This window comes from Scatophagus argus, chromosome 15 (assembly GCF_020382885.2).
Source record: "Scatophagus argus isolate fScaArg1 chromosome 15, fScaArg1.pri, whole genome shotgun sequence".
In the NCBI taxonomy this organism is placed as follows: domain Eukaryota; kingdom Metazoa; phylum Chordata; class Actinopteri; family Scatophagidae; genus Scatophagus; species Scatophagus argus.
In genome coordinates this window covers 198,971-226,323 of record NC_058507.1, presented here as the reverse complement: position 1 = coordinate 226,323, position 27,353 = coordinate 198,971, and the positions used below count along the sequence as shown (strand labels likewise).

Below are 27,353 nucleotides of genomic sequence, written 5' to 3'. Positions count from 1 at the left end.
AACTTTGTACCTCTTTATTGAAGTGTTAATGTTCTTGTCATCAGCGTGACAGAACAAGTGAGACGCCTGACTGTGATGGTGAACACTTTGTGTGGCTGTGAGTCGACTCCCTGCTGCAGCTGAGCTCAGCTCTCACTCGTCTGTCTGTCCACTTTTGCCTTTTGTGGACGGTGATGACTGGACTCAGAAGCATGTGCGGTCCAGAAATAGAAGCAGGAGGATCAGATTCTCCAGAGCCGATCAGTGTCAGCAGCTTCCACTCTTTTATCCTTTCTACAACCAGTTTGAGTCGGACTACAGAGGAACACGTCAGCACGAGCAGGAAACAAAAAGCTGCTTCTGGTTCAGTCCAGACGCATCCACTGCCTCCACCAATTAACACCTTATAAGGTCAAAAGTCTACAGCTTTCATTCATCCAGCACTCACACAGGAAGTGGGGACTGAACAGGAAGTCAGAAGGAAGTCATTTACACCTCTGCTTTCATGGAGAAATCTCATTTAGAATCTGAGAAACCTTTTCTCTTACACTTAAAAACGAGGTTCTGCGCACTCGGACTAGAAAGAACATCAACAGACCATTCACCCAGTGTCAGTCTGGTTTTGGACTACTGGGCCGTGACTTGTAAAAGTTCTACTGGAGTTTATCCTGATTCTAACTGGGAATTAGCAAGGAATGCCATGGTTCTAATGAGGTTCCCCTGTGGTTCTAATAGGGTTCAACTGAGATCATACTCATTCAGCGGATGAGTCGTTCTGGTTCTACTGACGTTTTAATGGTGTTGTACGTTCTGCTACATTAGAACACAGTCATGTTCCTACCTGGCTCACACTTGTTCTACAGAGATCACCGCAACCCCACTGGAGTTCTTTAAAGGTCACACTGGTTCTAACCAGCTCTGCTTGAGCTCTATTGGGGTCAAACCGGTTCAAATCGTTTTCACTCAGCAGTCGTTTCAACCTGACTGCAAGTCAAAAGCAGAACGTAGAACTGACTCTTGAGATGATCTCAGGTGGACTCCAGGTGAACGACCTGCAGGTGAAAACACTCTGTGATTGGTGGAAGCAGAGACGAGGCAGAGACGTCAGATCTGCCACAGGCTTTTATTTGCAAAGTGGCTTCCTGTGATCTCAGAAACAACGTTCCACTTTAAGGCTCCAGATGTCGTGTTGTTGTTGGGTCGTCTCTCAATGCTGGGGTCAAATCTGCTTCCTGTAGTGTTTCTTTACAAAATAAAAGTGCACCCTAACTAACTGGTGTGACGATTACATTCAAACTGAAAGTAAGGCGACGACCAAACAGCTAGAATGACGTTGAGTCCAACAGGAATGAAAGCTGAGGTAAACAAATGTTAGCTTGGTGACAAACACAGAGAATTTAACGTTCTGTCTCAACCTGTAGTGTTTCAACAAAAAGTGCTGGGTCATAATCTTCTCTTCTCAATGCATAGTCTGACAATACGTCTGCCTGCTTCCAACAGAACAACAGTTTACAATAATAAATAAAGTCATATGTAAAAAGCTGCGGGAGGCGGAGCCTCGCGGCGCCGACACATGTGGCTGCTTCCTTCACATCGACTTTTTGGCAAAACTCTGGCTGTGAGAGAGAGACAACCGTCCTGGGGTTTGGTAGTGTGTCGCTGTTTCCTGCCAGGTGAACAGAAGTCATGTGGCAACAAACTGGGAGGTGTTTGCATGTCATTATGTTAATGAGATCTCCTTCATGTTGGAAAAAAGCAAAAAAAAAAAAATAATAAAACAACAACAAAAACAAAACAAAAACAACGAAAACAAAGAGGCCTAAAGACGCTAACTCCTTCGGGACAGGGATACAGACAGAGCAAGCTGCTGAGTGAAGCGGCGGTGTTCAGGTGGGGTCAGGTGCTTCGGTCCGGATGGCACGGCGGTTGGCTCGGCTCCGCTTGGCTCGGTGTGATGACATCACAAAGGCTTGCCCTCCAGAGACACCACCACATTACCGCCCAGCTTCTCAGCCAGAGTGCTGCGGTCCTGGATGTCGTCCAGCCCGTTCACCTGCCACTCGTGTTTGATACCTGAGGAGACACGGCAGACGTCACACCTAAACCACAACCAGAGCTCCTCAAACAGCCTCCATCCACAGCGAGTGGTCGCTGGCGTTACCTGTGCTGCAGGTAACAAACTTCACAAGGTTCAACACAGCTAGCACAGTTAGCTAAGAGAGCAGCCTGTGCTAAATGGCAGCAAACAGGAAGTGATGTCACCTCAACTTTAATACGCTTTATCAAGAATCAAAAGTCTTTATTGTCATCATGCGAACATAACGAAATTTTGTAGAGATTCTCACCTTAAAGGCACACGTATAAATAGCACAAATACTTAAAATGAACACTTAAGAAAAATAAAAAAGATATAAAACACAAGGCAGCAAGTAGGTAAAGATAACACGTTTACATCAGCAGAGACACGACGTGACCTGTGAGCCCACAGGTCACATGATGGCTCACCTGTAAACTTCTTTTTGATGGCATCTTTAGAGCTGGCGTAGATCATCTTGCTCTTCAGCGGAGCGCCATCTGGAGCCCTGAGGAGAACACAACGTCACAACTCCGCCGCTTCCCTCACACATACAAACACAGCTGATCAGCAGCTGATTTTAGATCAGTACTGCACCAGAAGATGAAGACGAGATCCTCCTTCTTGGATTCCTTGGTCTCATAGGTGGCATCATACAGGCCGTATCTGCAGTCGTTGAGGGGGAGGAGCTTGACAAAGCAGGCGTAGGGGTCGTCCACCGTCTCTCCGATGTCCCCCACCAGGATCTGCTTGCCCTCCTCCACAATGATCTTCTTCCTGTCCTCACTCAGACAGAACAGCACCGCCTTCTTCCTCTTCTTCACCTCGTCCTGAGTTGAAGATTTCCTCACCTTCATGTCGTTGAACACCCTGATGACCTCATCGTTCACTGTGACACCTGACGCCTGCAGGCCACAGGTGGGATTAATTAGGTTTTATCAGTACAGCAATTCGAAACAAGGTGTTCTACTGAGGAAAGCGAAGTACCAGCAGTACATAAGAACAAATGTGTTTCATAAAGGGGCGCAGCCTCCGGTCAGGGTCCATGTCTGCCGTAGTGCTGACCCGGGAACAGCTCGCACAGTCCTGCTCGAGGACCTGAGACTGGGAGGAGCGGCAGTTCAGCTGAACTATGAAGACCAACCCTACAGCTGATTGGTTCATCCACAACATCAATCTGCATATTCTGACTGATTTGTTTGGTTTTTAACACAGAAAGAAATGAAAATTCAGCCTCTGTGTACGTTCTCGGTCCCTTACTGTAAGCGCGCTTCCTGTCTCAGCTGTTAGTACTGACAACACGACGTCTGCAGTCCAATATCACCAACAAACTCCGTTAGCGGCCGTCTGCTCTGTAACCGTGGAAACAAACCGTCAGCGATGTCTCAGCTGTGACGTGTGCCGGCGCATGACATCATCACACCGCTAAAACAAATCAAAATAACTAATTTCTAACACTTCTGGGATTCTGTGAGACGTCTTTAAAGCACAGGAGGACGATGAGTCCTGCGTGACTCGTCCCTCCTCCTGTAGTTTGTATATAACTGATTATTTTTATGATAAATCATTCTGACAGAAGCTTGAAAATGTCAAGTCAAACATCTTTCTGTTCGAGCCACACTGAAGACATCAACCGTGTTCTGACCTGTGCTCGATCAATAAAGTTTGATTTTGAATGACTGAAGTATCTGTTGGAGAAGTCACATGCAGCAAAGTGTGCCGCTTTACAGAATGTGCCTTTAGTGCTCTGATGATCAATCACTGATCGATTAATGATCAATCATTAATCAATCACCTTTGTTTCCCTCTCTTATATTCAAACAAACAAACAAACAAACAAACAAACAAGGGCGGGCAGACTAATCTCATTTTACACACAAAAACCAACCAGTGGAGGAGCCTTTGACATCACTGCTGATGTCACACTGTGCCGTGTTTATGACATCACAGCCGGTCGCTGTGTCTAACCACGTGACACCAGTGAAACTTGATCGATCATTTAGTTTGTGAAATGTCACACAGTAAATATTTAATTTACTGTCACAAAGGGCGCCGAGTTCATTTTTGTCCACTTTATGAACCCGTAAGACTGTGCGAAGTACCAGTACTTCAATACTTCTTCAATACCACAGGTACAAGTATCAGAGCGCTCCAGTCAGATTCTGTGCAGTCACTCTGTGTGTTGTGACTTGGTGAGGACCGGGTTTTACTCGGCCCTGAACGGCTCATGGTTCAAACGAGAGGCATCAATCCCTTCAAATCAGAGTGCTCATCAGGCGATCAGCAGAAACTGATTCAGGTCCTGTCGTCAGGCTCAGTTCTGATGAATTCAATCTCTGACGAAGAAATCAATCGATCGATCAGTTATTGACCTGCGGCAGCGTTCGTTAATCTTCACAGTGTTTACTGAACAGTTAGCTGCGGTTCCTGTCTGTGAGACCAGACAGACAGCCGGGCAGACTGCAGAGTCACGGCTGTCTGTCTGCCTGTCTGACTGCCTGCCTGCCTGTCTGTCTGACTGACTCTGTTCTCCAACCCGGACTAAACCAGACCTCTTGAAGACGCCCCTTCAGCTGAACCGGTTCGCGTCTGTTCAGGGAGTCCAGCTGGCCTGGTTCGGTCTGAGTCCGGCGGTCTGTCCCGACTGAGTGCGGGCCGTTCAGTCCAGCAGGGCCACAGCGGGAATAAGATGGCCGCCCCGGGCCACACGGCCTGAGGGCAGGCCCGGCCCGGGACCGCCCGGCCTGGCCCGGAACACCCGCCGTTTTAAACATCAAATCAGTGAAAACTCTGTTAACATCGCGACTTGAGACCCGTCAGCGGCTCCGGAGGCTCCGGACGGACACTCCGAGCAGCCGTCCGTGTCGGCAGGCCGAGCGGCTAACGGGAGCGGCAGCCATGCTAGCTAACATGACGCTGCCCGCCGAGCGGAGCTAAATAACGGTCCTCCGACAGCCGCGGGGTCGGCCCTGCTCCGAAACCCGTTCCTCCGGACCGCAGGCGGAGCCGGGCCGATCATACCGGCGGGTCTTACCATGTTGTCCTGGGGTTTGTCCGCGCTGCTTCGCCGTCAGATCAGGGCTTCTCAGGGGTGAAAGGTAGCGGGGAATGTGGCCGTCCGACCGGAGCAAGAGGAAGAGGAGGAGGAGGGAGGAGGGCAGGGAGGCGGGGCCACGCAGCGGTTACTGTACGCAGTACTTGTACTTTAATTTAGTAATTGCACCTCGACTGAATAAGTTCAGTTACTTTGCAGTTTAGATTAATACCACGTGAACGCGGAACTCTGTTTAAAACAAAGAAGATCAAACTGTCGTTAAATTCAGTAACACGAGCTCCGTCCGGAGTTCATCAGTCCAACGTGGTTTGGGTGGAGGTCTGGTCCACATGCTGGCCGACAGTTCAGAGTCCTGCGTGTTTCAGAGGTTCACTTTAAGCAGAGTGACTCGACGAAACGACTGGACCCTGAACCAGATTCAAAGCGGTTCTGCAGCTGACTCTGAAATGGGTCGTCACACATCTTTTAATGCTGATAGTTTCCTACTTTTACTCATGTAAATGCAGGACTTTTACTTGTAACAGAGTACTTCTATATGGTGGTATTAGAGAAAATAAAAACCACTGAAACAAGATGCGGTCAAAACAATCGATCACCGATGAATTTATCGTTTTATCAATTCAACATTCTGATAGGCTGCTGCTTCTTTCTCTGCCATAAAGCAAAAGTCACGTATTCAAAACTACCACAAAGTACACGAGTATGAGTACCAGGGTACACCGGACTGATGCAAACATGACGGCAGCTCGTGTGCGCTCCTGCACACACGTGAACAGGAAGCAGGTCAGCAGCTGGTTAGAAAACGTTCATTTATTTTTCCATGAGAACAACAGAAACAGACAGATAGCATCAGCAGGCGTCTGCCACGCATAAATAAAGACACCGCAGCAGAGACTTCAACTAAATAAATACACAGCAGAGGAGGCTGCAGCGGCTCCAGTGTAGTGCCTACAGCGGACCTCCACCCGCACGCACGCGGCTGCAGCGGCTCCAGTGTAGTGCCTACAGCGGACCTCCACCCGCACGCACGCGGCTGCAGCGGCTCCAGTGTAGTGCCTACAGCGGACCTCCACCCGCACGCACGCGGCTCACACTAACGTCACAGAACAGGAACGCATCAAACAAAAGAGCCTAAAGAAAAATGTTGCAGTAGTCAAAATACATAAAGTATACATCCACAGAGGCCACAGCAGCTTTTAAAGGAGCAGTCCGTGTCAGTAATACGGACGCGCAGCCCCACTCGGACACGAGGGGCGTCCATTTGAGCAGTCACTGAAGAAAGACACGGACTGTTCCTTTAAGGCCTTTTCTATCAGGGCACGTAACAAACGGCCTGCCAACCTTGAGGTCGTGGTGTTTTGGGGCATTTATTTAGATAAAGGGATTTTTATGAATTCAGAGGGGAGCGCGGGGGTGGGGCTTGTGATTTAGGGTTGTGGTCAGTACATTGAGGGCGGGGCTGTCGGTTGCTGTCTGTTGGCACATCGACGACCGTTTGATACCGTGAGATTCAAGATGTTCCAATTGTGACCTGTGGAAGTCTGTGGTTTATTAAATTTATCACCTAGATGTCAGGAACAGAAGTCAGAAGGCCTCGTGTCCAGTCGCATTTTAGAATTTATTTTCAGACCGCACTTGGGTTCTGTCCTGACTCGTTTCAAATGGAAAGAAATGAAAATCCTCCTGGTTTGAAACTGACACTGCTGGTCATTGGAAACGAGCTGGAATCAGAACAAAAGTGAACAAGTCCGGTTTGACTCTCAGGCAGCCACCGCAGTCCACTCAGGTGTCATCACGTGAACCAGGTGGGGCCTTCAGTCACGTGACGACACCTGAACCAGGTGCACTTCCTGGAGAAGGCCAAGAGAAGCAGCTGAGAGCTCTGGAAACAGTGCAGTCAGTGAAGATTAAAACATTTGTTATTTATTCATTACTCGCTGTGGACTCTATCTGGATAGATTACAATTAATTAAAATGTGATTTCATTTTGATTTTGGCTGCCACAGACTTCTCTGGTGACATTTGGCCTGAGACCTTGTTGCCGTGGCAACACTGTGCAGCAGTAAAAAGCAGCTGCACCGTTTGTCCCTGAGCAGACCAACATGGCCTGATCTGATTTCTTTGAATTGTCAGTGCAAAGCTCACATTTCTTTAGTGGTTTTTGCTTTTCTGGAAGAAAACTTCAGAAACATCAGAGGGAAACTGTTGGGACTCTATTGTCTCTACTGTCTCTACTGTCCTACAGCACCACAGGAATGCTACATGTCCACCATCCGTCCACACAGAAAAGAAATGCCCTGAACATCTGAACGTCAGCACGTCGAGGAAAAACTGACTCCAACACTTTCTACGGTTTGATGAGCTCACAGGAGACCAGTCTGTTTTCTGATCATGTGATCAGTGAGAGGACAGGACTGTGTTTCAGGTGAGCTATAGTCACAGCTCAAGTATGTTATCTGTCATAGGTTTAATGTCTGTGTGACTCCAGGTGAACAGAGTCCCTCCACTTCATGACCTTTGAACCTGCCTGTAAGCCGTGTGGGGTCGCGGGTCATGAAGGAGAGTCAACACGTCGGCATCAGCAGGGACACAGGCCAATCAGCAGAGCGGACAACAGTGAGGTCACAGGGGTGTGTTGGGTTCAGTGTCGGGAGCGTTTGGCCGGTGGGGCGGAGCTGCGCTCTAATAGGCCAAGTCTGCTGAGCTCCGAGTGGAAGAACTGCTGCAGGCGGAGACCAGCCTTTGCCTCGTTCGTGTGACGGGGGTTATACTGAAGACAGTTGGAGAACATCAAGTCCACGTCGGAGATAAACTCACCTGAGGACAGAGAGACATATGGAGAGACAGACATCAGTGCCATTTTTGTATTTTTATGATCACAATGACATTTTCCAAATCTGATTCCTTACTCGTCCAACTTTTCAAGACTCACGTTGATGACTGATCTTGAATTTGGGACGGACACGTAAACATCCGATCCAACGTGACTCCACCCATCACATAACATCTACCTGTTAACAGCTCAGGCTCAATTCATCCTTAGCAATACGCAAAAGTCTGTGAGGTTTCACATAATGCAGACTTGGTCATCAGAAGGCGTCCTCGTGGACTCTGTGTGGACGTCCATGTGTGGTCATGTGTGGAGTGTGTCCTCCCAACTGAAGCATGTGCATATTTGGGACTTTATCAGGTCCTCAGTGGTGATCCAGAAGTCCACCCAGTGGACTTCCTGTGTTTCACTGCTCAGTGTTTCAGCAGGTCACCGAGAGCTTTTGGACGTGATTTTTCTGGTCTGTCTCAGTCTGTTCCAGTACGTCCCCTAAACCAGTTAACTATTGCTAACCTGACCTGTCAGCAGCGCTAATAAGAGAACTTTTCTAACTCATCCACGTCTCCCGATACAAATTCAGATTCAATATGCGAATTAGAGATACGTCAATGCAGAATTTTACTTTGATCATAAAAGAAATTATTAAACTTTACAATATCCTCTCAAAATAAAGACACCGGAAAGAGCTACCAATGACAATTAACCGAAAATGACCGAACTTAATTGGACATATTTCACTTTACCAAAGAAAAGCAGGTGCTACAGATTCACATAACAAAACAAATGTTACTTATATCATTTTACAGCTCATGCTTATGAATCCATCAGCGCTGACATCATTTATCACATTTTTGAGACCTCTTGTTCACCTTCTCTCTGCGTAGTTTCCGGCCAGGTCAGGAAGCAGCGGGGTACTTCCTGCATGTGGCGAACCCCTTCACTTTACAAACAGGGTGAAACAGCACATGTGAGCTCTGTTTGGTCTTGAGAAGTCGTAGCCATTATTTACCGATCGACTGCGACCTGCACTGGACTTTGACAGTCAACTCAAACTTACTGCTAACTCTGCGTACTCGTCTGCTTCGCCGCACGCTTCAGTTTCTTGAAGGCACCGCGCTGCTCTGGAAACACGATCAAAACGGGGTCATGAATTCCAGGATTTTTCTTGTTATTCGCTTTGGGCTTTTCACTGCTCACACTGAGGCGTGTCTGGCACTGAGCTCTGGCTAGCTTTAGCTTTAGCCACATCCGCTTTGCTGGCTTCTTCAGACTGGGCCTGTTCAGCTGGGTGATGGTGTTTCAAGTGTCTGATTACGTTTGTTGTTTCGAACACTTTCGTGTCACTCCACCAGGATTTATTCTGGCCTTATGTTCATTACAGATTGCGAGCTCTGCATCTTCTTCACTCACGGTGAAGAACTTGTTGGCGTGCGGGCGTCATGTGGCATACACGTAAAACGGACCAGCGTGGAACCAGAGATACAGGAGACTGACCGGCTGGTCTCTGGTCCGGACCGAGCATGCTGAAATCTGTCCGATTCCCATCCCTGAACGGTCAATGGGTGCAGGAAGTGTTGTTTAAAGCACAAGGCAGACATTTTTCTATATTTTACCTATATTTTATTATGTTCGACAGCACAGACGCAAAGTTTAATGTTTGAAACGGAGATGAAGTCACTACACTCAGTTTATTAAGTGGACTTGTTGTTAAGAAATGTACAGCAGGAAATCATAAACGGAATAGTAAACCCGATTAATGGCAGACCACTCTGAGACTTTTAAAGTAATGTTTTTATCACCGTGTGTGTGTGTGTGTGTGCGCGTGCTCACACACCTGCTGTCTGGTATTCACAGTTGTTGACTTTCTCCCTGATGGTGCTCAGAGCAATCGGCTTCTTGATGATGTCATAGTAGTCAGGGACCTGCAGACAAACAGGTGTTGATGCGTATCCAGGTGTGTGTGTGTGTGTGTGCGTGTGTGTGCGTGCGTGCGTGTGTGTGCGTGTGTGTACCTGCGTCCTGGAGACGAGCTTCATGAAGGGCCAGCTGTCTTCATGTCTGACCAGCTCCACAGTCAGCTGCTCACAGGCCGACAGCTCGTGGACTCCGTGGTTCCTGCCGGAGGAGCGTCGGCTGGATGAAGACGCGGAGGTAGACGATGAAGGGGGGAGGACGGGAAGAACGGGTCTGGAGGGTTTAGGGGGAGGAGCAGCATCTGGAGGAGGAGCAGAAGAGAGAGGCTAGCGGTTACTGGTTTTACTGTTGCAGTTCAGAGAAGCATTGGAGCAGGTGTGTCCTGTTTGTCGATTGGTTGTTCACCTGCAGGCAGCCTCTTGCTATGACCAGGCGAGGTCTTGCTGTTGCCGTTTGGTGGCAGGATTTCATGGCTCAGACGGGCACTGCCCCGACTCCCAGAGCGGGCTGGAGCTTTACCTCCAGGCGCCATGTTGGCCTTCACCGTGGGGGGCGTGGCCTTTTTCCCTGAGGACCTGTGATTGGATAGAATCAGTATACTGGGATCCACTATGATGAACTGGTCAGAACTGCAACAGATACTGACTTGGAGGCTGATGAGTTTTTCCCTGCAGTGGAAGTGCTGTTTTTGGGCGTGGCCTGCTGGGCTCTGGGCGTGGTCTGTTGGCTCTTGCCTTTTGGGGGCGGGGCCAAGCTCTTCTTGGTGCTGCACAGGTTTACAGATTAGAGGAGACTGCAGTTTAAGACTGATCTCAGTGCAGATGGACAAAGTTGAAATATTTCCTCACTTACTTCACCAGTATTTCCTCATCGGACTCCTCTTCCTCTGACTCCTCCTCTTCCTCTTCTGACTCTTCCTCTTCCTCTGACTCCTGTTCCACAACCTCCTCCTCCTCCTCCACCTCCTCCTCATCGATAGAGGAGCGCTGACGGGATGGAAGGCGGCTGGATCTCTGTTTGGGTCGACAGTCTGGACAGAACCAGTCACCATCTGGAACAGACTGAGACAGACCAGAACAGGGTCAGGACCTTCACACTGAATGACTCTGCATGAAACTACCTCACTGTCGTGGACTCCTGCAGAGGTGTTTCTGCTATGTTTTACATTTGTGGGCGGGTTTGTACTCACCTTGAGGCGGGGCCTCAGGCAGTGGGTGTGGTGTCCTCGGTCACAGCCGTCACACAGCAGCATGTTGTCAGCATCTCCTTTACGTCGGCAGATGCGACAGCGAGCGTTGAGGACGGAGCGAGACCAGAGAACACTTCGCTCCAGACTGGACAGGTGGACAAAAACCTGGACACAGAAGAAACACAGGTGTTCTGAGGTCGGAGGGGAGCATTCGCTCATCTTTCAGGTGATGTGAACACAAAATATCCTTTCCGATGGATCTCATCAGTCTCACTGACAGACTGATTCAGACTGAATCCAGACATGCAGACCCGCAGTTTAACAGGATGAATACTCAACTCATTAAGTCCTATGACTCCATTATTCAGCAGCTCATGTCAGTCTCTCTGAAACACGTACGTCTGTCACATGACTTCTTCACATGTCTGCACACATCACCTGTGACTGACTAACAGCCAATGAGAGCACAGCTCCCAGGATGTGGACGTGTGTGTGTGTGTGTTTCTGACCTGAGACAGACTCGAACAGGACTGCAGAGACTCCCTCCATCGCTCCAACACCGTCTTACTGACCCGACCACTGTCACTGCCATCTGACAGACAGACAGACAGAGTTTAAGGTGACTTCCCTGCTAATGTCAATCTGTTTCATGGGGCTGCTGAGACGTCACGTCACAATGGGAATCGGGTGGCAAGAAGAGAAACTGTTGCTCCTGATGAAATGTGTTGTTTCTAACCACACTGCTGACATCACAAGATTTAAACAGGAAGTCATACCATCACTGGCCTGGTCCTCGTCCTTCTTCTTGTTCTTCTTCATCTTCTGGTCTTTCTTTGAGTCTTCCTCACCTGTGGGTAGAAGCCACTGGTTATCCTCGTCAAACCAGATATGAACACACACCTGTTAATACTTCAACACCTGAGCACTGTGTCTGATGAGGTCAGTGCTAACTGTACGTCCATCACTTTGTGTCCTGCCTGTCACTTCAGACGTCTCGTATATTATGGTCTGTTCAGGCAGAGATCTTCTGTATGAGCTTAGCTTCTCTTATTATCCTTTCAGACCATTCCAAACCTTTCCAGGCCTGGAGAGACTCACCCAGCGGAGGTTTGAGGAAGCGCCTCTCGATGCCTTGTTCGATGTGAGCAAGAGCCTCAGCCAGGATTCGTATGGAGCTACTGACCACCTGAGGAGTCCCATAGCCGCTGCAGGAGGCCACACCGTTGGACTTCAGCTCCTGCAGCCTAAACACACACACACATGGATGAAGGGGACATGTTGTCCAGCACAAACAGGAAGTCTGCCTTGTACAGTTGAAGGACGCCCTCTAGCTGCAGTCAGAGTGAAATAGGTTGAAGGGATTTCCAAATTTCCATTTGTGATTTGAAAATGATTTAAATCACATTGGGGCATCAGCATAAAAAAAAATGAGCAAACTGATTGGTGGATCAGTAAACTGCTGTTATTTCACAGCAAATGTTTGACATCTGATGTCTCCTGCTGCTCCAATTCAAGTTGTTTCTGATTTTTGGGTAAATAAAAAAAAAACAAAAAAAAACACCTGTCCCTCACTACCTGTTGTCTGTGTACCTGTCTCTGGTTCTCAGGTGGGCAGGTGAGTCCACCTCCATGGCTTCCACTCGTCCGTTCACAACTCCATTTTCTTTGCCATCAGAACACATTAGCTCATAGTTTCCTGCTTCCAGAGCTGAGCGCCACACCTGTCTGTCCATAACCTGAACGCAGACAGAGAGAGACAGGTGAGTGTACTATTACCTGCTGTGGCTAGTGTCCACCGGCAGGTATGTGTGTACCTTCAGAGTTCCCAGAGTTCCCTGGTGGATTCGGTCCTCGATGTCCAGCAACAAGTCTCTCAATCTCACCTCCATCAAAGTCTCAGCTGCAGCAGTACATTCTGGGACAGAACGGGACGACTCCGGATTATCTGGACAAACAGGACAGGTAGGTGTTTACCTGTCTGTGTGTGTGTGTGTGTGTGTGTGTGTATGTGTGTCTGTTCATACCTGTGTGACTGTATTTGTTCCTGTCACAGTTCTGCAGCAGATGTTGCAATCTGTCTCTCTCCTGCAGCAGCGCCTCCTTCAGGCTGCTCTCTCGGTGACCTCGAGGGTTCAGAGCCTCGATCAGCTGATCCACCTCCTCTATTGAGCTGTAGAAGGACCATTGGTTGGGACGTTTGACAGGCGGCCCACAGGCGTGGACAGGGGCAGGGTTTGAGCCAGCACTGAACAGAGGGAAGGTTTTAGCAACATCAGAAATTTCTCAGAACTCCTCATGTCAACACACAGGACCAGAATGAGGACGAGCCTCCTACCTTCCCTCTGCGGGCTCCTCCTTAATGCCCTCCTCCTCTTCCATCTTAGTTGTAAGATCATGTGCAGGTTTTGGACACGGGTGCAGCATGTCCTCTGTCAGGCCAAAGCAGTCATCCTCTACAAACAGAGTGGAAGCTGAGGGGAAGATCCAGTACCGGCGGTACAGCCGGTCTCTGCCAAGAGCAGGCAGGCAAGTGCAGGCCGCCGCTTTCTGAATACGCTCCTGAAGCTCTCGAACCTGCGAGGCGGGACAGACACAACACTCAGACAACACTCACACACATCAAATCTGTTTCCGTCGTCTTGAGCTTCTGCTCTCATTCGGCTCATTCATATGGAGACGATCTTCAAGTCTGACTCGCAGGAGTGACCAGTGCCATCAGTTGGGACGTTGTGCAGTTTCTCTGAACCAACATTCATTGTCCTACCTGAACAAGCGGAAGCTTACCCAACGGTTTGGACTTTTGTCCCACCAGTGATGGGACAATAAGGTCACACAGGGGCAATTATTCACTGAGTGAATAAATGATCCCGTGTGTCTTCGGTGTGTTTCTAACCTTCTCCTGCTCCTTCTCCAGCTCCTCTGCACTCAGGCTGCTGGGGGGGCCGGACGGGGTTTTGGGGTCGGAGCTCATCGGTTTCTGCTTGTCTTTCTGGAGTTTCGCTGGGGGAGACGGGACACACTCATGACTCAGTAGAAAGGAGAAATGAACGACAACACTTTACTGAATTTGTTTTGTTATTTTTACCTTTCATTTTCTTCTTTCCAGATGGAGAGTTTAGTTCTTCATCTTCCACAAAGTTTTGTTCTCCAGAAGTTTCACTGCAGACAGAAACAAAATGTTAACATCCTCACTCACACACTCTCCTTCTGACAGTGATTTGTTATTGATTAAAGGATGGATATTAACACAAGCCGAACCACAAGAACGTTATGCTTTATCTGACATTTCCACTGCTTTCAGCGAGCAAATTCTTAGTCTTTGATGTAAAGCTGCTGTCACTGACACTTCAGGTGCTTATAGTTTGCAGACCTTTTTAAATCCCTCAAATTTCATATCTCACTCATCAATTCACACTTCAGTACTTTTCAGTGACAACAAACCACGTGATCCTTCAACAACGCTTAAATCTGAGAGAGAAATTTCAGACAACTTTAACATTTGTTCTGACACTTCAGCTGAGTTAACACAATCTACATATTTTGAAAAACCTTTTAATCTGTATAAGCTGTTTGCACCTGCACTTTTCATCTGAAGTGTGAACACAGACTTAATGAGTCAGGTTCCACGTTTGAATGTGCTGGTGTTTCTCCTCTACCTGTTTGTTTGGGGTCCCTCCATCAGTCTCTCCTCCTGCTCCCGCAGCTTCTCCTCCTTCTCCTTCCGCCTCTGCTCCTGCTCCCTCAGCTTCTCCTCTTTACGCAGACGCACCCTGAAGAAGAGCAGAGGACAAAGAGCAGTCAGGATTCTGGTTCCAACTATTGAAAATGGTTGATTCTTCCTCATTTGTTTTCCTCAAACAAGTGATGATAAACCTGTAAATACCTGTGTATGTAGTTGTGAGTGTATACCAGGCATGTCAAACTGGTCCACAGGAGGGCCGGTGTGGCTGCAGGTTTTCTTTCCAACCAAGTAGCAGCACACCAGACTTGACTCATTTAATCAACTGATCTCCGTCTTCAGACAGTTGATTGGTCAAACGGTGTGCTCTTGGTTGGTTGGCACAAAAACCTGCAGCCACACCGGCCCTCCTGTGGACCAGTTTGACATATGTGGTGTATACCCTGCATATGTCTGTGTGTGTACACCATGTGCGTGTATACCTGTGCGCTGCCTCCTCTCTCTCACGGCGGTGTTGTTCAGCTCTGATCTCCCTCAGTTCCTGTCTGGCGGCTCTCTGATCCTCGACACAGTCTTCAATTAGATCTCTGCTGGACGCCAACGTCAGCAGCTTCCCGACCAGAGCCTGCAGGATCCTCAGCTTGTCTCCTACAACATACATCAATCACTTATCAATACCGATCAACAACTAAATCTAAATCAATCACTGTTGTCTGACCGGTTGGGTGCCGACCTGGTGTCAGATCATAAACCGCTGTGATTGACAGTTTCTTCAGGAGCGCTGGCTCAGCCAATCGCAGCTCAACACACGGGTCATCCATCAGCGTGAACCCGCCCTGCTTCTGGTAACGGAACTTGGCGTTGCCATGGTAACAGTCTGCGCCAGATGCCAGGATGTGCAGCCGCAGGATTTCTGACAGCGTACAGCTGTCCAGGTCCAACTGTTTCAGACTGCAGCCCTGATGCAACTGAGGCCAGGCGGCAGCCAACGATGCGACGGCGCTGAGAGCAGACTCAGTGGCATCAGAGTCGTCGTCAAGGGCCTCTGACAAGTCTGCACATCATTGCGCACACACACACACATACACACACACACAGTGTTTGTGTCAGATGACAGCAGCTCACATCTGGAAGTGTAAGTGTGTGTGTGTGTGTGTGTGTCTGACCTTCAGCCTGTTCTTTAGCCACGTCCTCCTGCTCCTCGTCCAGAGCCTGAAAGATGGCTGACAAGAAGAAGAACAGCAGCTCACACAGAGGACCTTCAGGGTCAGAACCCACCAGAGCCTCCTCGAGAACCTCTGTGGAAAGACCAAACACGTCAGGACCGACACAACATCTGATAATAATGTAACAATTTGTCTATTAATAGTTTAGCTGATTGAAAAGAAAATTGATCTGCAAACTATTTTGATAATTGATAAATAGTTTCAGTCATTTGTTGGTTCCAGCGTTTTAAAAGTAAGGATTTGTCCTGTTCATTATTTTTATGGACAGGATTTCTAGGCGCAGCCAGGGCCCAGAGGGCGTCTGGTTTGGGAACCACAGGATTTCTTCTCTGCTTTTTGCAGATGATGTTGTCCTGTTGGCTTCTTCAGGCCAAGACCTTCAGCATGCGCTGGGGAGGTTTGCAGCCGAGTGCGAAGCAGCTGGGATGAGAATCAGCTCTGTCACCCGTGTAGAGTAGAGCCGCTGCTCCTCCACATCGAAAGGAGCCAGTTGAGGTGGCTCGGGCATTTGTTTCGGATGCCCCCTGGACGTCTTCCTGGGGAGGTGATCCGGGCACGCCCCACTGGGAGGAGGCCCCGAGGAAGACCCAGGACACGCTGGAGGGACTATGTCACTCGGCTGGCCTGGGAACGCCTTGGGGTCTGCCCACAAGACCCGGGCGAAAGTGTCTGGGGAGAGGGAAGTCTGGGTATCCCTGCTCAAGCTGCTGCCCCCGCGACCCGGTCCCGGATGAAGCGGAAGAAGATGGATGGATGGATGGATTGGTTCATTTTGGACCCTGGGCAGTGGCTTCTAGAAACTTCTGAAGAATGCTAGAACCTTTTGGAACTTACATTTTAATCAAAACTCTAAACCATTTGTTAAATAAAAGCTAAGAAAACTTCCCAGGTCTTTGTTTAATCACTAGAACCTCAAGAACTCTTGTCAGAATCCACTTATCCTGCAGGACCTGGACTAGACCTATCCCATACTGGTACAGGACCAGTCCAACAGTACCAGAGTGAACCAGACTGGGAACAGAAGCTAGTAAGGATCCTCAGGGTCCTTGTCTAGTTCTGGTTAGAAAACTTTGTTCTGACCCAGAGAGACTCCATCAGGGAACTCGTCCTTCAGGTCGAAGACCTCGCCGAAGGCCCGTAGGAACTCCAGAACCATCAGAGCTTCTCCAAAGAGCTCAGCTGGAAGCCGAGTCCTCACCGGAACCGGACTGGGAAGCTCCTGGAAGAACAAACATACGAAAGCACAGGTCCTGGTTCAGAGGAGAACAACTGAAGATGATTAGATTAGATTAGATTCAACTTTATTGTCATTACACATGTACAAGTACAATGCAACGAAACGCAGTTTGGCATCTAACCAGAAGTGCAATAAGCAGTAAGTGCCAGGTGTACAATAATACAGTATGTACAGGGTGTGTACAGGTGGTTATGCTACAGATATAATATAAACATGATATACAGGTAGTTGTCATAATATACAGAGATTCTAAGTACTATGATCATACTATACAGATGGATATGTGCTTTAATGTGCATCCAGTGTAGGCGGAAACTATAACACAATTTACAAATGATATTTACAGATGTTATATTAACTATAAATCACTAGTGCAATGGACAATATGGAGTGTACAGCGATAGGCAGTAGGCTAACTATATTAACAATTAGGATCTGTGATCTACTGCATAGTCTGGTTCAAGTGAACCTTTATTAGAACAAAATGGAAGGACAGAAACCAAATGAAAGGCACAAAGTCACCAAATAAAACAGACGCAGGATCAGAGAACAGTTGTGTGGTGCGTTCACTGACCTTCAGGTCTTCACACTCCATGTCCTCTCTGGGTTTGTTCCACAGTTTCAGCCGTTCAGCATATTTCTTCTTCTCCTCTTTCAGCTTTTCTCGTTCCTGTGAATTCAGTTAAAAACGTCTCCACTCTCAGATGGTCAAAACAATTTATTTACTTTTATTACATTTTGATTTTAGAACTAGAATACTATAAAACTCCTGATCAGAGTCACCTTCTCCTTCTCAAGCTTCCTGCGCTCCTTTTCCTCCCTCCTCCTCTGTTTCTCCTCCTCAAACCTCTTCCTCTGCTCCTCCTTTAGCCTCTCTTTGTCCTCCCTCTCCCTCCTCTTGGCCTCCTGCGCATCCTCCTTTTCCTTCTTCAGCCGAGCTTTGTCCTGAGCGGCGGCTGCCATCTCCTCCTTCTGCTGTTGCAGTTTTAACTTCTCAGCCACCTTCAGCAGTGATGAACCCGTCTGGAAACACACCACACACTTTGAATACTGATCAGAAATATTATTAATCAATAACATCAAAAAAACCAAATAAATAAAAGTTACACAGGAGATGCTTGTATAGCGTGTAGAGAAAAATCATCCAAAATCATCTAAACACGATAAGCAGCCATCACTCACCTGGCCAGGTGAGCCACGCCCTCCACCTTTAGAGGGGGGGCTGAATGGGAACAGGGGGGGCTCATCAGGGAAGAACTGAGAGAAGGTTTGGTCAGACAGCTGGTACCTCATCACTGTAGAGGACTGAGAGACAGAAAGCAATCATCAATATACTATGAGTGTGCGGCCTTGAGGAGGAATAAGCCACACTCAATCAATACGGTGCTGCTGCAGTGGACAGTATGAGAAAAATACTGCATTTTCTGAACATGTAAATCTGTTGTAGTAGACACCTGAAAGAAAAATTAACCAGAAAATGAGCAAGTTTTCTTTAACGTGGATATTTTACATATTTTGTTGTAACGCTGCTGTCACCTTAAGTGCGATGGTCCCATTCTGAGGTTCACAGTGCTGCTTAAAGAGCAGCTTAAGTCTCTCTCTGGACACCGTGGTCTTCCTACGACTGAACAAACAACAGTTCACATTATCGACTGTAACCCCTCACACACCTGATTGTGATGAGGTCACAGTATCAGCAAGTGAACCCTCTCACCTGATCTGATTGGCTTTCACAGTGAACGGCTCACTGTGTTTATCATTCATGATCCTAACTGTGTATTTAAACACTGACGGACTCAGAGGCTTCTTCTTCCTGCTGGCACGCACGCACACACACACACACACACACACACACATTAATACAGAACTCCACAGATCATCAGCACTTCAGTCAGGTATCTGTCCTCTTCTTGCACCACATGATGTCGTTCTTCTTCACCAAAACCTGCTGCCTGTCTCAAGGTCACTTGAGAACATTTTTCAGACATCACACAGTGCTCCCTGGAGACTTTATATGACTACTTCATACAGCAGGTGTTCACAACACCTGGAAACAAATGCTGAGGTAGGAAAGTCAGCAGTTTAAATTTAAGGCTCATTCAGAGAGGCTGAACAAACGGACACATCACAGTCATGTGGACATCAGTAACACTGCAGGTTTGACCTCTGGGGGCAGCTGTGGCCTAGAGATTGGAGAAGCGGCTTGTGATTGCTGGTTCGATTCCCCCACCGGATGGGCAGGAAAAATTTGAGTGTGTTGGAGAGATTAATGCGACAAATGCTCCCAACCTCCATTAGCTGATATGCCCTTGAGCAAGGCACTTAACCCCCCAATATGCTCCCCGGGCGCTTGATGCTGCCCACTGCTCCTGTGTGTGTTTCACTGCATGTAATTTGCTGGGTGTTGCATGTGTGTGTTCAACTAAGGATGGGTCAAATGCAGAAGACGAATTCAGTGTGTGTATGTAAGAATATATATACTGTCAATAAAGCTGATTCTTCTTCTTCTTCTTCTTCTTCTCTGACCTGCTCATTCAACATCAGGACCACCAGGTGACCTCTGACCTACTGACCTGTTGATCTGTGCTGTGGGACTCTGGAAGGCTCCGCTTTCATCGTCGCTGTCACTGATGACGATGGCATCGCCGTCAGTTGGTTTGGTGTGGCCGTTAGCAGCCGGCTCTCCATTAGCGCTGGAATGAGGAGAGTGAACCTGCAGGATCTCACACACATGTCTACGATCGCACACACACACACAAGATGTTGAACTTGTTATCAAACTGTCTTTCACTTCCTCATCCAACAGCTACAGTTCAACATGCAGACAGAAGAGAGTCGACACATTTTTCTTTTTGACTTTACTTCCTGCAGAGCATCGTTAGGTGTGGATGACAGTCAGCTGTGATGTGATGAAGTTCTGCTAAAATGTTTTTCTGTCAGAGATGAACCAGAGATTTTCTCCTCTGACAGGTATTAGTGAGTGTGGCTGGTTCTCAAATTGAACACTTTCTGGCTCTCAGACAGCTGCAAAAAATCTGCAGATTTACAAAATAAATCTCTACTGTGGCGTAATGTTGAATACCGTAGTGGTCATTATCTCTCAGTGCCTAACCCCCCCCCCCCCCCCGAGTACCTGGCTCCGTTGCGTCCTGTGACATCCACTGTCTCTCTAGGGAAGAACCGGTCTTTGATGAAGACGTAGACATCCTCGCAGAGCTCAGACAGTCTGCAGCGGTGGCTCAGAGCGGCCAGGTGGAGCAGAGGGACCACCAAAGACGGAGGAAAGGTCTGGAGACTCTGCTTCGCCCGCCGCTCACTCTCTACCGCTTCCAGGTAGGTGAGGCCAGCTCGGCCCGTCAACGCACAGCTCCATACCAAACTGTTACACAGGATGGTCCTCTCAAAAAACTCACTGAGGAGAGAGGACAGGGAGTGGTGAGGGGAGTGATACCTCCTGTCAGACAACAGAGAACTGAGATCATAGCTCATCCATCTTCTCCAAACACTGACAAACCTGCCTCCTCCTCACCATACACAAAACTATGACTGGAGATCATTTCACATTTTCAATAAACAACAGAAAACCTTCCTTTATCGTCACAGAAAAACTCAGCGATTTTCAGTCTTTCAGTAATTTCTGAACTTTGTCAGAGCCGAAAACAATTAATGTTCACTGAACAGCGGACAAATCAATAAATAATCACAAAATAAAACTTCTTATTTCAGGACACTCTGGGTAACTTTGTGGAGTTTCTTCGGGAAAAATTGATTTATTTCAGGCTACAGTAAGTTCAGCAGTTGATGATCACACATTTATGAGTTTCCTCTTGTGGACACAGCAGACTCTGAGCTGTCTAACATCACCTGGACCGTGTAAAACGGGAGTAGACGACCCTCAGCAGGTGTTTCTACAGGGTTCAAACTTTATTGAATCGGTGTGAATTCCACGCAGGCGTGTTTGATTCAGCTAACGGCCAAAACGAGCTGAGCTGCCCGCCGACTGACGGTTAGCTTCCACAGCTAACAGCCGCCAACTCTCTTTAGCTCAGTTAGCTAACCTGCTAACTTAGCCAGCACTACACCTGCGCGCTTCTAACGTCGGCTACCTGTTTGAACCCGTTTCCTACCTGTAGACGGAGACATTCAGTTGTTTCTGGGCGGATAGAACTTTTATTTTTCGTTCTGAATAAAGTTGCTTTTGTTCATGTTGTCTGGAAGTTTGCCAACCAACCAACTGTCAGAAAGGACATCATTCAAACTTCACTCCTGTGGGACCAACGGCTATTTAAAGCGGCTTACAGGTGAGACAGGTGAGCTCTGACGTACTTACTCGTATGTTCTAAAGATTTCGTGTGTGATCTTGCAGAGGAAGACCTCCTCGTCTGGCCGCAGGTCTGCCGGAGGTTTCTGTCGGATGAAGGCTTTTCTGTGGAGAAGCGGCATCTCTCAGCTCCGCTTCCACCGGCAGCACTTTGGGAAAAAGGGAGGGAAACCGAGTCAGAATGAGCGAATCTGAGACACAAACTCTGGCAGAACAAACCAAAGTCCCTCCTCAGATTAAACCCGGAGTTCAGAGCTGAAAAACAAGAGAAGAAACCGAGCAGAAAGGCTGAGGAGCGGAGCGGGTCTTTTGTTAGACTCGGTGATAATCTGCCCACATGGAAATGTGCTGTTCACTGTCTGAGCGCACGAACTCTCACTGTTTCACTCCAGAACTAGAAGCACACGCCGTCTACTTCCGCTCACACTCAATAGAACACAACAGAAATTATTGGTTTCTAACGGCCTTTACCGAGTTGTGTAACGATGAACAGATAATCCGCGGTACAAATTGAAGAAGTCGACCCGGGCTGAAAGCAGCTCACACTGGCGGCTTGTTGACCAAGTTTTCATCCACTTCACGGACCAACATCAAGCTGGGAAACTTCAGCGCCTCTAATGGTTGTCCTGATGGTTCAATTAAGAGCTAATGGAAGAGAACCTTAATAGTGCCACGATTTATCCATTTTCTCATATTATTATTCTCATATTTATTATTGATTTCACAGCAGGGCAGACTGAATACGTTTAGAAATAAATACGTTTAAAGATCCTGTTAGAAGAGCTAATGTCCTGTTTCCAAACAGAAAGGCCTCACACTGGAGAACTATTTATTTAGTTTATATTTTACCAATAAATCAATTAGTATTATTAGGATCTCTGTTAATTGATTATTTATTCCAAACCTTAAAATAAAATATCAGTAATAATTTTTAACACTCGCTGAACTCAGACCACCTCAGCGGTTGCTGAAGCTCTCAAATTAAGCACTTTTGTCAGTATGTCTTTCCGAGTTCAAATGTGTCGATGAACGCACCACAAGGAGTGAGTAAGTGGGCGGGGCCTCTCTGTCTTCCTGAGAGGTGGTTGGTCTGCCATCCTGCTACTCCTCGCCGCTAGCCAATGGTTGTTTTGGAACCCGTCTCTCTGTAACGAAGATTTTTTTTGTCTCTCTGTAACGACGAGCCGCGGTGATGAAGCGAAGTGGTGACGTCAGAGTGAACGGAAGGAAGCAGTGACGAGTGATGACGCAGGGTGAGTGACAGCAGGAGGGGATGTGTCACGAGAGTGTGTTAACTGACACACACATAGTAAAAGTCCTGATACAACTGAGTAAAAATACCAAAGGTACTTAAAGTATTTAACATAAGAGTACTGAGTACAAATGTTGTCCTGTGCTATCTAATCTTTAGTTATATTCATTATATGAGACTTTTACCTGTGATAGAATAATCAATATTCAGTGGAATCAGAGTCTGTTTCTCTTTCTCAGCTCTTTATTACAAACAAACCAAAGTCAAATATGTTTGGACCAGTTTGGACCTGTCCACATGAGTGTCTTTAGAAAAGAGAAAAACATGTTTCAGTGACCAGAGAGACATCATGCAGTGGCTATTCTTCACTTCAAACTCAGCCTCGTGCTAATGTCAGAGTTTAGTTTCATCATAACTAAATTAAAAGAGGTTGCGACTCATGAAGTCATTCATGCACACAAATTAGTTGTTACTAAGTTAATACAGTCACTAACTACAGTTAATCAGCTTTGAGCAGGTCAAAGAAGAAGAAGAAGAAGAATCACTTTATTGACAGTATATATATTTTTACACACACACACTGAATTCGTCTTCTGCATTTGACCCATCCTTAGTTGAACACACACATGCAACACCTGACAAATTACATGCAGTGAAACACACACAGGAGCAGTGGGCAGCATCAAGCGCCCGGGGAGCATATTGGGGGGTTAAGTGCCTTGCTCAAGGGCACATCAGCCGGCTAATGGGGAGGGCGCTGTTGTGTAAAATAACTGAACCCACTGACAAAGTTAATGTTAGCATGCTAAGAGTTGTCATGTTTACAGTGAAAGGGGGGGTGTGGAACAGAGCATTTTTAATAATGATTTATTTTTGACAAATAAATCATGCTATCAGCATGTGGCTAAGCTGGTGAATGGAGTCATTTAGCTTAGCACATTCAAATATGACATCCTGGAATAAACTGTATGGCTCCAAATGAGATCAGACCAAAACAAGATGGCCGCACTCGTACCCGAAATGTTTCTGCTGTTGTACAGTGGGAGAAAGTGGAGATGTGATGGACGTCTTTATCAGTCATTGGCATCAATGACTGAGACATTTCTTCAGTTCAAATGTGCAGTCTGTTTTAGTACATCACTTTACTGAGAACAGAGGAAAGATTCATGAAGAGATGCACAGCCCAGAACCCAGCCCAGACCTGCAATCTGTACAAGAATCCCAGTCCAGATTAGACTAGAAATAATAATCTCACACCAACAACAGACCAGTCCAGACTAGTCCATGTCAGACAACCCTGTACAGGTGGATCTGTCTGAGAGCATCGGGGTCTGTGTCTCTGCCCAGGTAAACCTCATAGTTGACAGGAAGTTCCTCCACCCAGCCCGGCTGCAGTGCCTCCTGCTGGTCACAAACAAAGTGGTTAATTAATAAGAGAAAACTGTGTGTGTGTGTGTGTGTGTGTGTGTGTGTGTGTGTGTGTGTTTTACCTGCAGTGTGTTTAGACTCTCCTGCAGACTGGGAACGGTGACCAGCAGAGATCCTTTCTTCCTGAAGTTCTCCATGATGAACCTCCACGCTCTGGACACACACACATCACTTACTGTGTGTCATGTTGTATATAAAGTGCTGAAGATACAGTAGAACCTCAAGGCTGTGTTGCAGAAGTCACGAAGCCTCATTCAGAACCTCATAGACATTTGTGACAATTTAAAGTAAAATCGAGTGAGTCAGAGATCAGACGATGGAGACCCAGCAGGATGAGGTGATGCTGTGCCAACACTGTTAAACCCTCCTGCCTTCAGTTTCTGCTGTCAGCTGCTGTAGTGCAGCTGATCAGACTCAGGAGATCACAATCTCTCCTCTGTCTGTCTGATAAAATGGAGGTCATTCTGAGTTACACAGGAAGTTAAGACAGGAAGTGATGTCATGTCTTCAGCACTCTATTTGCGTGTGTCGTCGTGTGTATCCTGACCTGACTTGTTCACAGGGTTCCATGAAGAACTCAAACACGTTGTTCATGATGAGAACGTCAGTGTTCTGCAGCAGAGTGCTCTGCAGGCAAATGTCAGTTTGGAGAACCTGCAGGAGGTGAAACTTGTCAAAAAGCGGTTCTACTGAATTCTACTGCTGGGTGTGAGTGTGTCGTGAGTCTCGTCAACCTTGATTCTGTCTGTCAGCTTGTATTTGTGCAGGATGTTGTTCTGCAGTTTGACAAACTCTTCACTGAGCTCCAGGCCAACCAGCTGAGAGGCTGAGCTGAACACGTAACCCTGAACACACACACACACACACACACACACACACACACACAGAGCAACATCACTCATTTGATTCCAGTCCATGTTGCCCAAAGGCGTAAAAGTGAACACAGCGTGCAAACATACAAAGTATTGTTTTCAGCTCGTCTTTCCATCCTAAATTTGGTTTCTGTCTACAGGGTTTTTAAACATTTTAATGCCGTCATCCTGTCCGCTGGCTGCTCCTTCTGTCATTTAACTTGATTTGAACTAAACAAAGATGGCGTAAAACCACTGATCAGACATTCTGTCCTGCAGTACTCAGCAGGATCTGCTAAGTTCTACCAACCCCATACAGGACAGCTCCCAGTCTGGAGCCCACGTCCACCAGCAGCCGGTCGCTGAGGTCTGGAAGAACGTTCTCAAAGAGAAACTGAAGCTCTGATATCGAGAACGAGTGAGAGATGAAGTCTGCAGGAGAAAAAACAGGAGGAGAAGAAGAAGGCGTCCTGTGAGCAGGAAGAGCCAACAAGGCGTGTCGTCACGATGATGATGATCATGATGAAGACACATTCTGACCCAGAGGTGCGGTTCTGTAGGACCCACAGGTGAGGCAGTAGGACCGGCTCATCGTTCCCTCCTCACACAGAGAGTCCACTTGATCCTCATCATACAGGAAGCTGTCGACGTGGACGGTCGGCCGGGGAAGCTGCTGCATCTGAAACAACAGGACTACTGTGACACTGCGGCATCAAAGACATCATCATCACCAGCTGTACCCCTACAGTACCTTGCAGTATGCAGTACTCTCGGAGGGGAACATGGCGTCCTGAGGCAGACTGCCTCTCAGCTCATCTGCGATGTGCCGTAGGATCACCGTCCTGTTGTCTGACAGCAGCTCATCTAACTCGTCTGCGTGAGGAACAGAGCAGTGAAATCCTCCTCCTCCTTCAGCTGAATCAGGCTCTTTGTTACTTCAGAAGTAAACCTTTACTATCACTTGAGAACTTCATGGGCATTTTCTTCATTATACCTTTACTTCCTCCACAGCTGGTCCACAGCTGGCCCGACAACAGGTCTTTAAGATGAAAGTGACATATTTTGTCATTGGAGGGAACTCACTCCAACGAAATTTGTGCTCTGCATTTAACCCACCCAAGTGACGTGCACACACACACACAGCAAACCCGGGGCAGTGGGCGACCGCGTGCAGCGGATTTATTGCAGAAACTATGTTTTAAACTACTGGACTGTTTTAAGGCCATGCATCCCAGAGAGGAGGGCTTCACCTGGACTACATTTTATCACGAGATTGCCCACCAACCGATGCTAGATAACCCAGCAAACCAACAGCTGTACGTGTGAGGAGATTTTTCAGTCTGTCACCTCCCATCAGCTTACTGAACGGCGACAGACACCGATCACAGACACTGACCTGTGATCAGCTCGGACTGTAAACTGGCTCTACATGCCGTCAGTGTTGAGGGTGCAGCTGACCAGAGGGTTCAGGTGTTTGCTTACCTGCGGTTCTGATCCACTTCAGCAGTTTGCGGAGTTCACACGGGTTGACTTTCTTCAGCAGCTGCTTCAGTTCTAATTTCGCTTCAGAAAAATTCATCTTCCAACTTTGTGAAACTGGTTCCACACTGGTTCAGTTAGTGTGTTGAGATGCAGTCCGGCTGTGCTGCTCAGGAACGTGTATTTTTAAGGTGGAACTGGTGAAGTCACGCTCCTCACTTTTAATTAGCTATTATTACAGTGCAGCTGTGACACATTTATCTACCCGTTCAAGTGCTGACACTTTGCAATGTCATTTAAACAAGGTGTGAACCTTCAAAGAGAGTTCGATTAGAAAGGCACATTTTTCTCCAGTAATAGTTCAGACCACCTTAAAAATCAGACCCCGGAAGCAGTTTTGTTTTTCTTTTGAAAAACTTTATTGAGTCAAGAATTTTTGCAGCCGAAGTGGCAACCGGATATCCTTTGGATGTTGCGCCAGTGAGTGCGCTTCGACCACCGTGACTGATTGTGACTGAGTTTACAGTTAACTTATAACTATATAACTTACAGTGGTAAATCAAGCACAAACGTAATAATGGTTATTGTTTTAAAAAAAATAAACTGAACAATATTTAACGTTAACAGTTAATAATACACATATGTATATATACTACTCTTGTCTTTCTTTACAAACTAGACTGGTGCAAGAACGTGGACATGGTCTACAGAAAGGGCCAGAGCCGCCTCTACTTTCTGAGGCGGCTGAGGTCCTTCAACATCTGCAGGACGATGCTGAGGATGTTCTACGAGTCGGTGGTGTCCAGTGCCATCACATATGCTGCTGCCTGCTGGGGCAG

General features: G+C 47.4%; 3 protein-coding genes across 6 annotated transcripts; all 3 read right to left on the bottom strand.

The window, feature by feature from the left end:
* Positions 1-1,083: 1,083 nt before the first annotated feature.
* On the bottom strand, positions 1,084-5,242 carry cfl2 (cofilin 2 (muscle)). The gene is made up of 4 exons (XM_046413680.1): positions 5,088-5,242; positions 2,651-2,958; positions 2,485-2,561; positions 1,084-2,052 (listed from the first exon to the last, which is right to left on the bottom strand). Exons 1-4 carry the CDS (start codon positions 5,088-5,090, stop codon positions 1,940-1,942), a joined length of 501 nt encoding a protein of 166 aa, XP_046269636.1. The 5' UTR covers positions 5,091-5,242; the 3' UTR covers positions 1,084-1,939.
* Positions 5,243-5,900: 658 nt separating this feature from the next.
* baz1a (bromodomain adjacent to zinc finger domain, 1A) lies at positions 5,901-22,128 on the bottom strand. Of its 3 annotated transcripts, none has more exons than XM_046412553.1 (31): positions 21,976-22,128; positions 21,514-21,653; positions 20,317-20,595; positions 19,757-19,918; positions 18,898-18,999; positions 18,720-18,807; positions 18,366-18,488; positions 17,967-18,206; positions 17,758-17,853; positions 17,027-17,165; positions 15,887-16,018; positions 15,454-15,774; positions 15,203-15,368; positions 14,698-14,811; positions 14,127-14,200; positions 13,935-14,041; positions 13,377-13,615; positions 13,066-13,286; positions 12,856-12,986; positions 12,632-12,777; positions 12,140-12,285; positions 11,818-11,889; positions 11,551-11,633; positions 11,042-11,206; positions 10,705-10,913; positions 10,499-10,618; positions 10,258-10,427; positions 9,951-10,153; positions 9,773-9,860; positions 6,176-7,925; positions 5,901-6,067 (listed from the first exon to the last, which is right to left on the bottom strand). In XM_046412553.1, the coding sequence occupies exons 2-30, from the start codon at positions 21,624-21,626 to the stop codon at positions 7,750-7,752; spliced, it is 4,425 nt and encodes a 1,474-aa protein (XP_046268509.1). In that variant the 5' UTR covers positions 21,627-21,653; positions 21,976-22,128; the 3' UTR covers positions 5,901-6,067; positions 6,176-7,749. The 3 variants fall into 3 exon arrangements, with proteins under 3 accessions (XP_046268509.1, XP_046268511.1, XP_046268510.1); XM_046412555.1 differs by having other exon boundaries at positions 18,898-18,996; XM_046412554.1 differs by lacking the exon at positions 21,976-22,128 and having other exon boundaries at positions 21,514-21,849.
* A 1,738-nt stretch (positions 22,129-23,866) lies between these two features.
* zgc:109986 (uncharacterized protein LOC553566 homolog) lies at positions 23,867-27,007 on the bottom strand. 2 transcript variants are annotated; one of them, XM_046412556.1, is made up of 8 exons: positions 26,518-27,007; positions 25,787-25,908; positions 25,576-25,714; positions 25,346-25,467; positions 24,919-25,029; positions 24,732-24,838; positions 24,247-24,337; positions 23,867-24,160 (listed from the first exon to the last, which is right to left on the bottom strand). In XM_046412556.1, exons 1-8 carry the CDS (start codon positions 26,612-26,614, stop codon positions 24,044-24,046), a joined length of 906 nt encoding a protein of 301 aa, XP_046268512.1. In that variant the 5' UTR covers positions 26,615-27,007; the 3' UTR covers positions 23,867-24,043. The 2 variants fall into 2 exon arrangements, with proteins under 2 accessions (XP_046268512.1, XP_046268513.1); XM_046412557.1 differs by having other exon boundaries at positions 23,867-24,157; positions 26,518-27,005.
* Between the last annotated feature and the right edge of the window lie 346 nt (positions 27,008-27,353).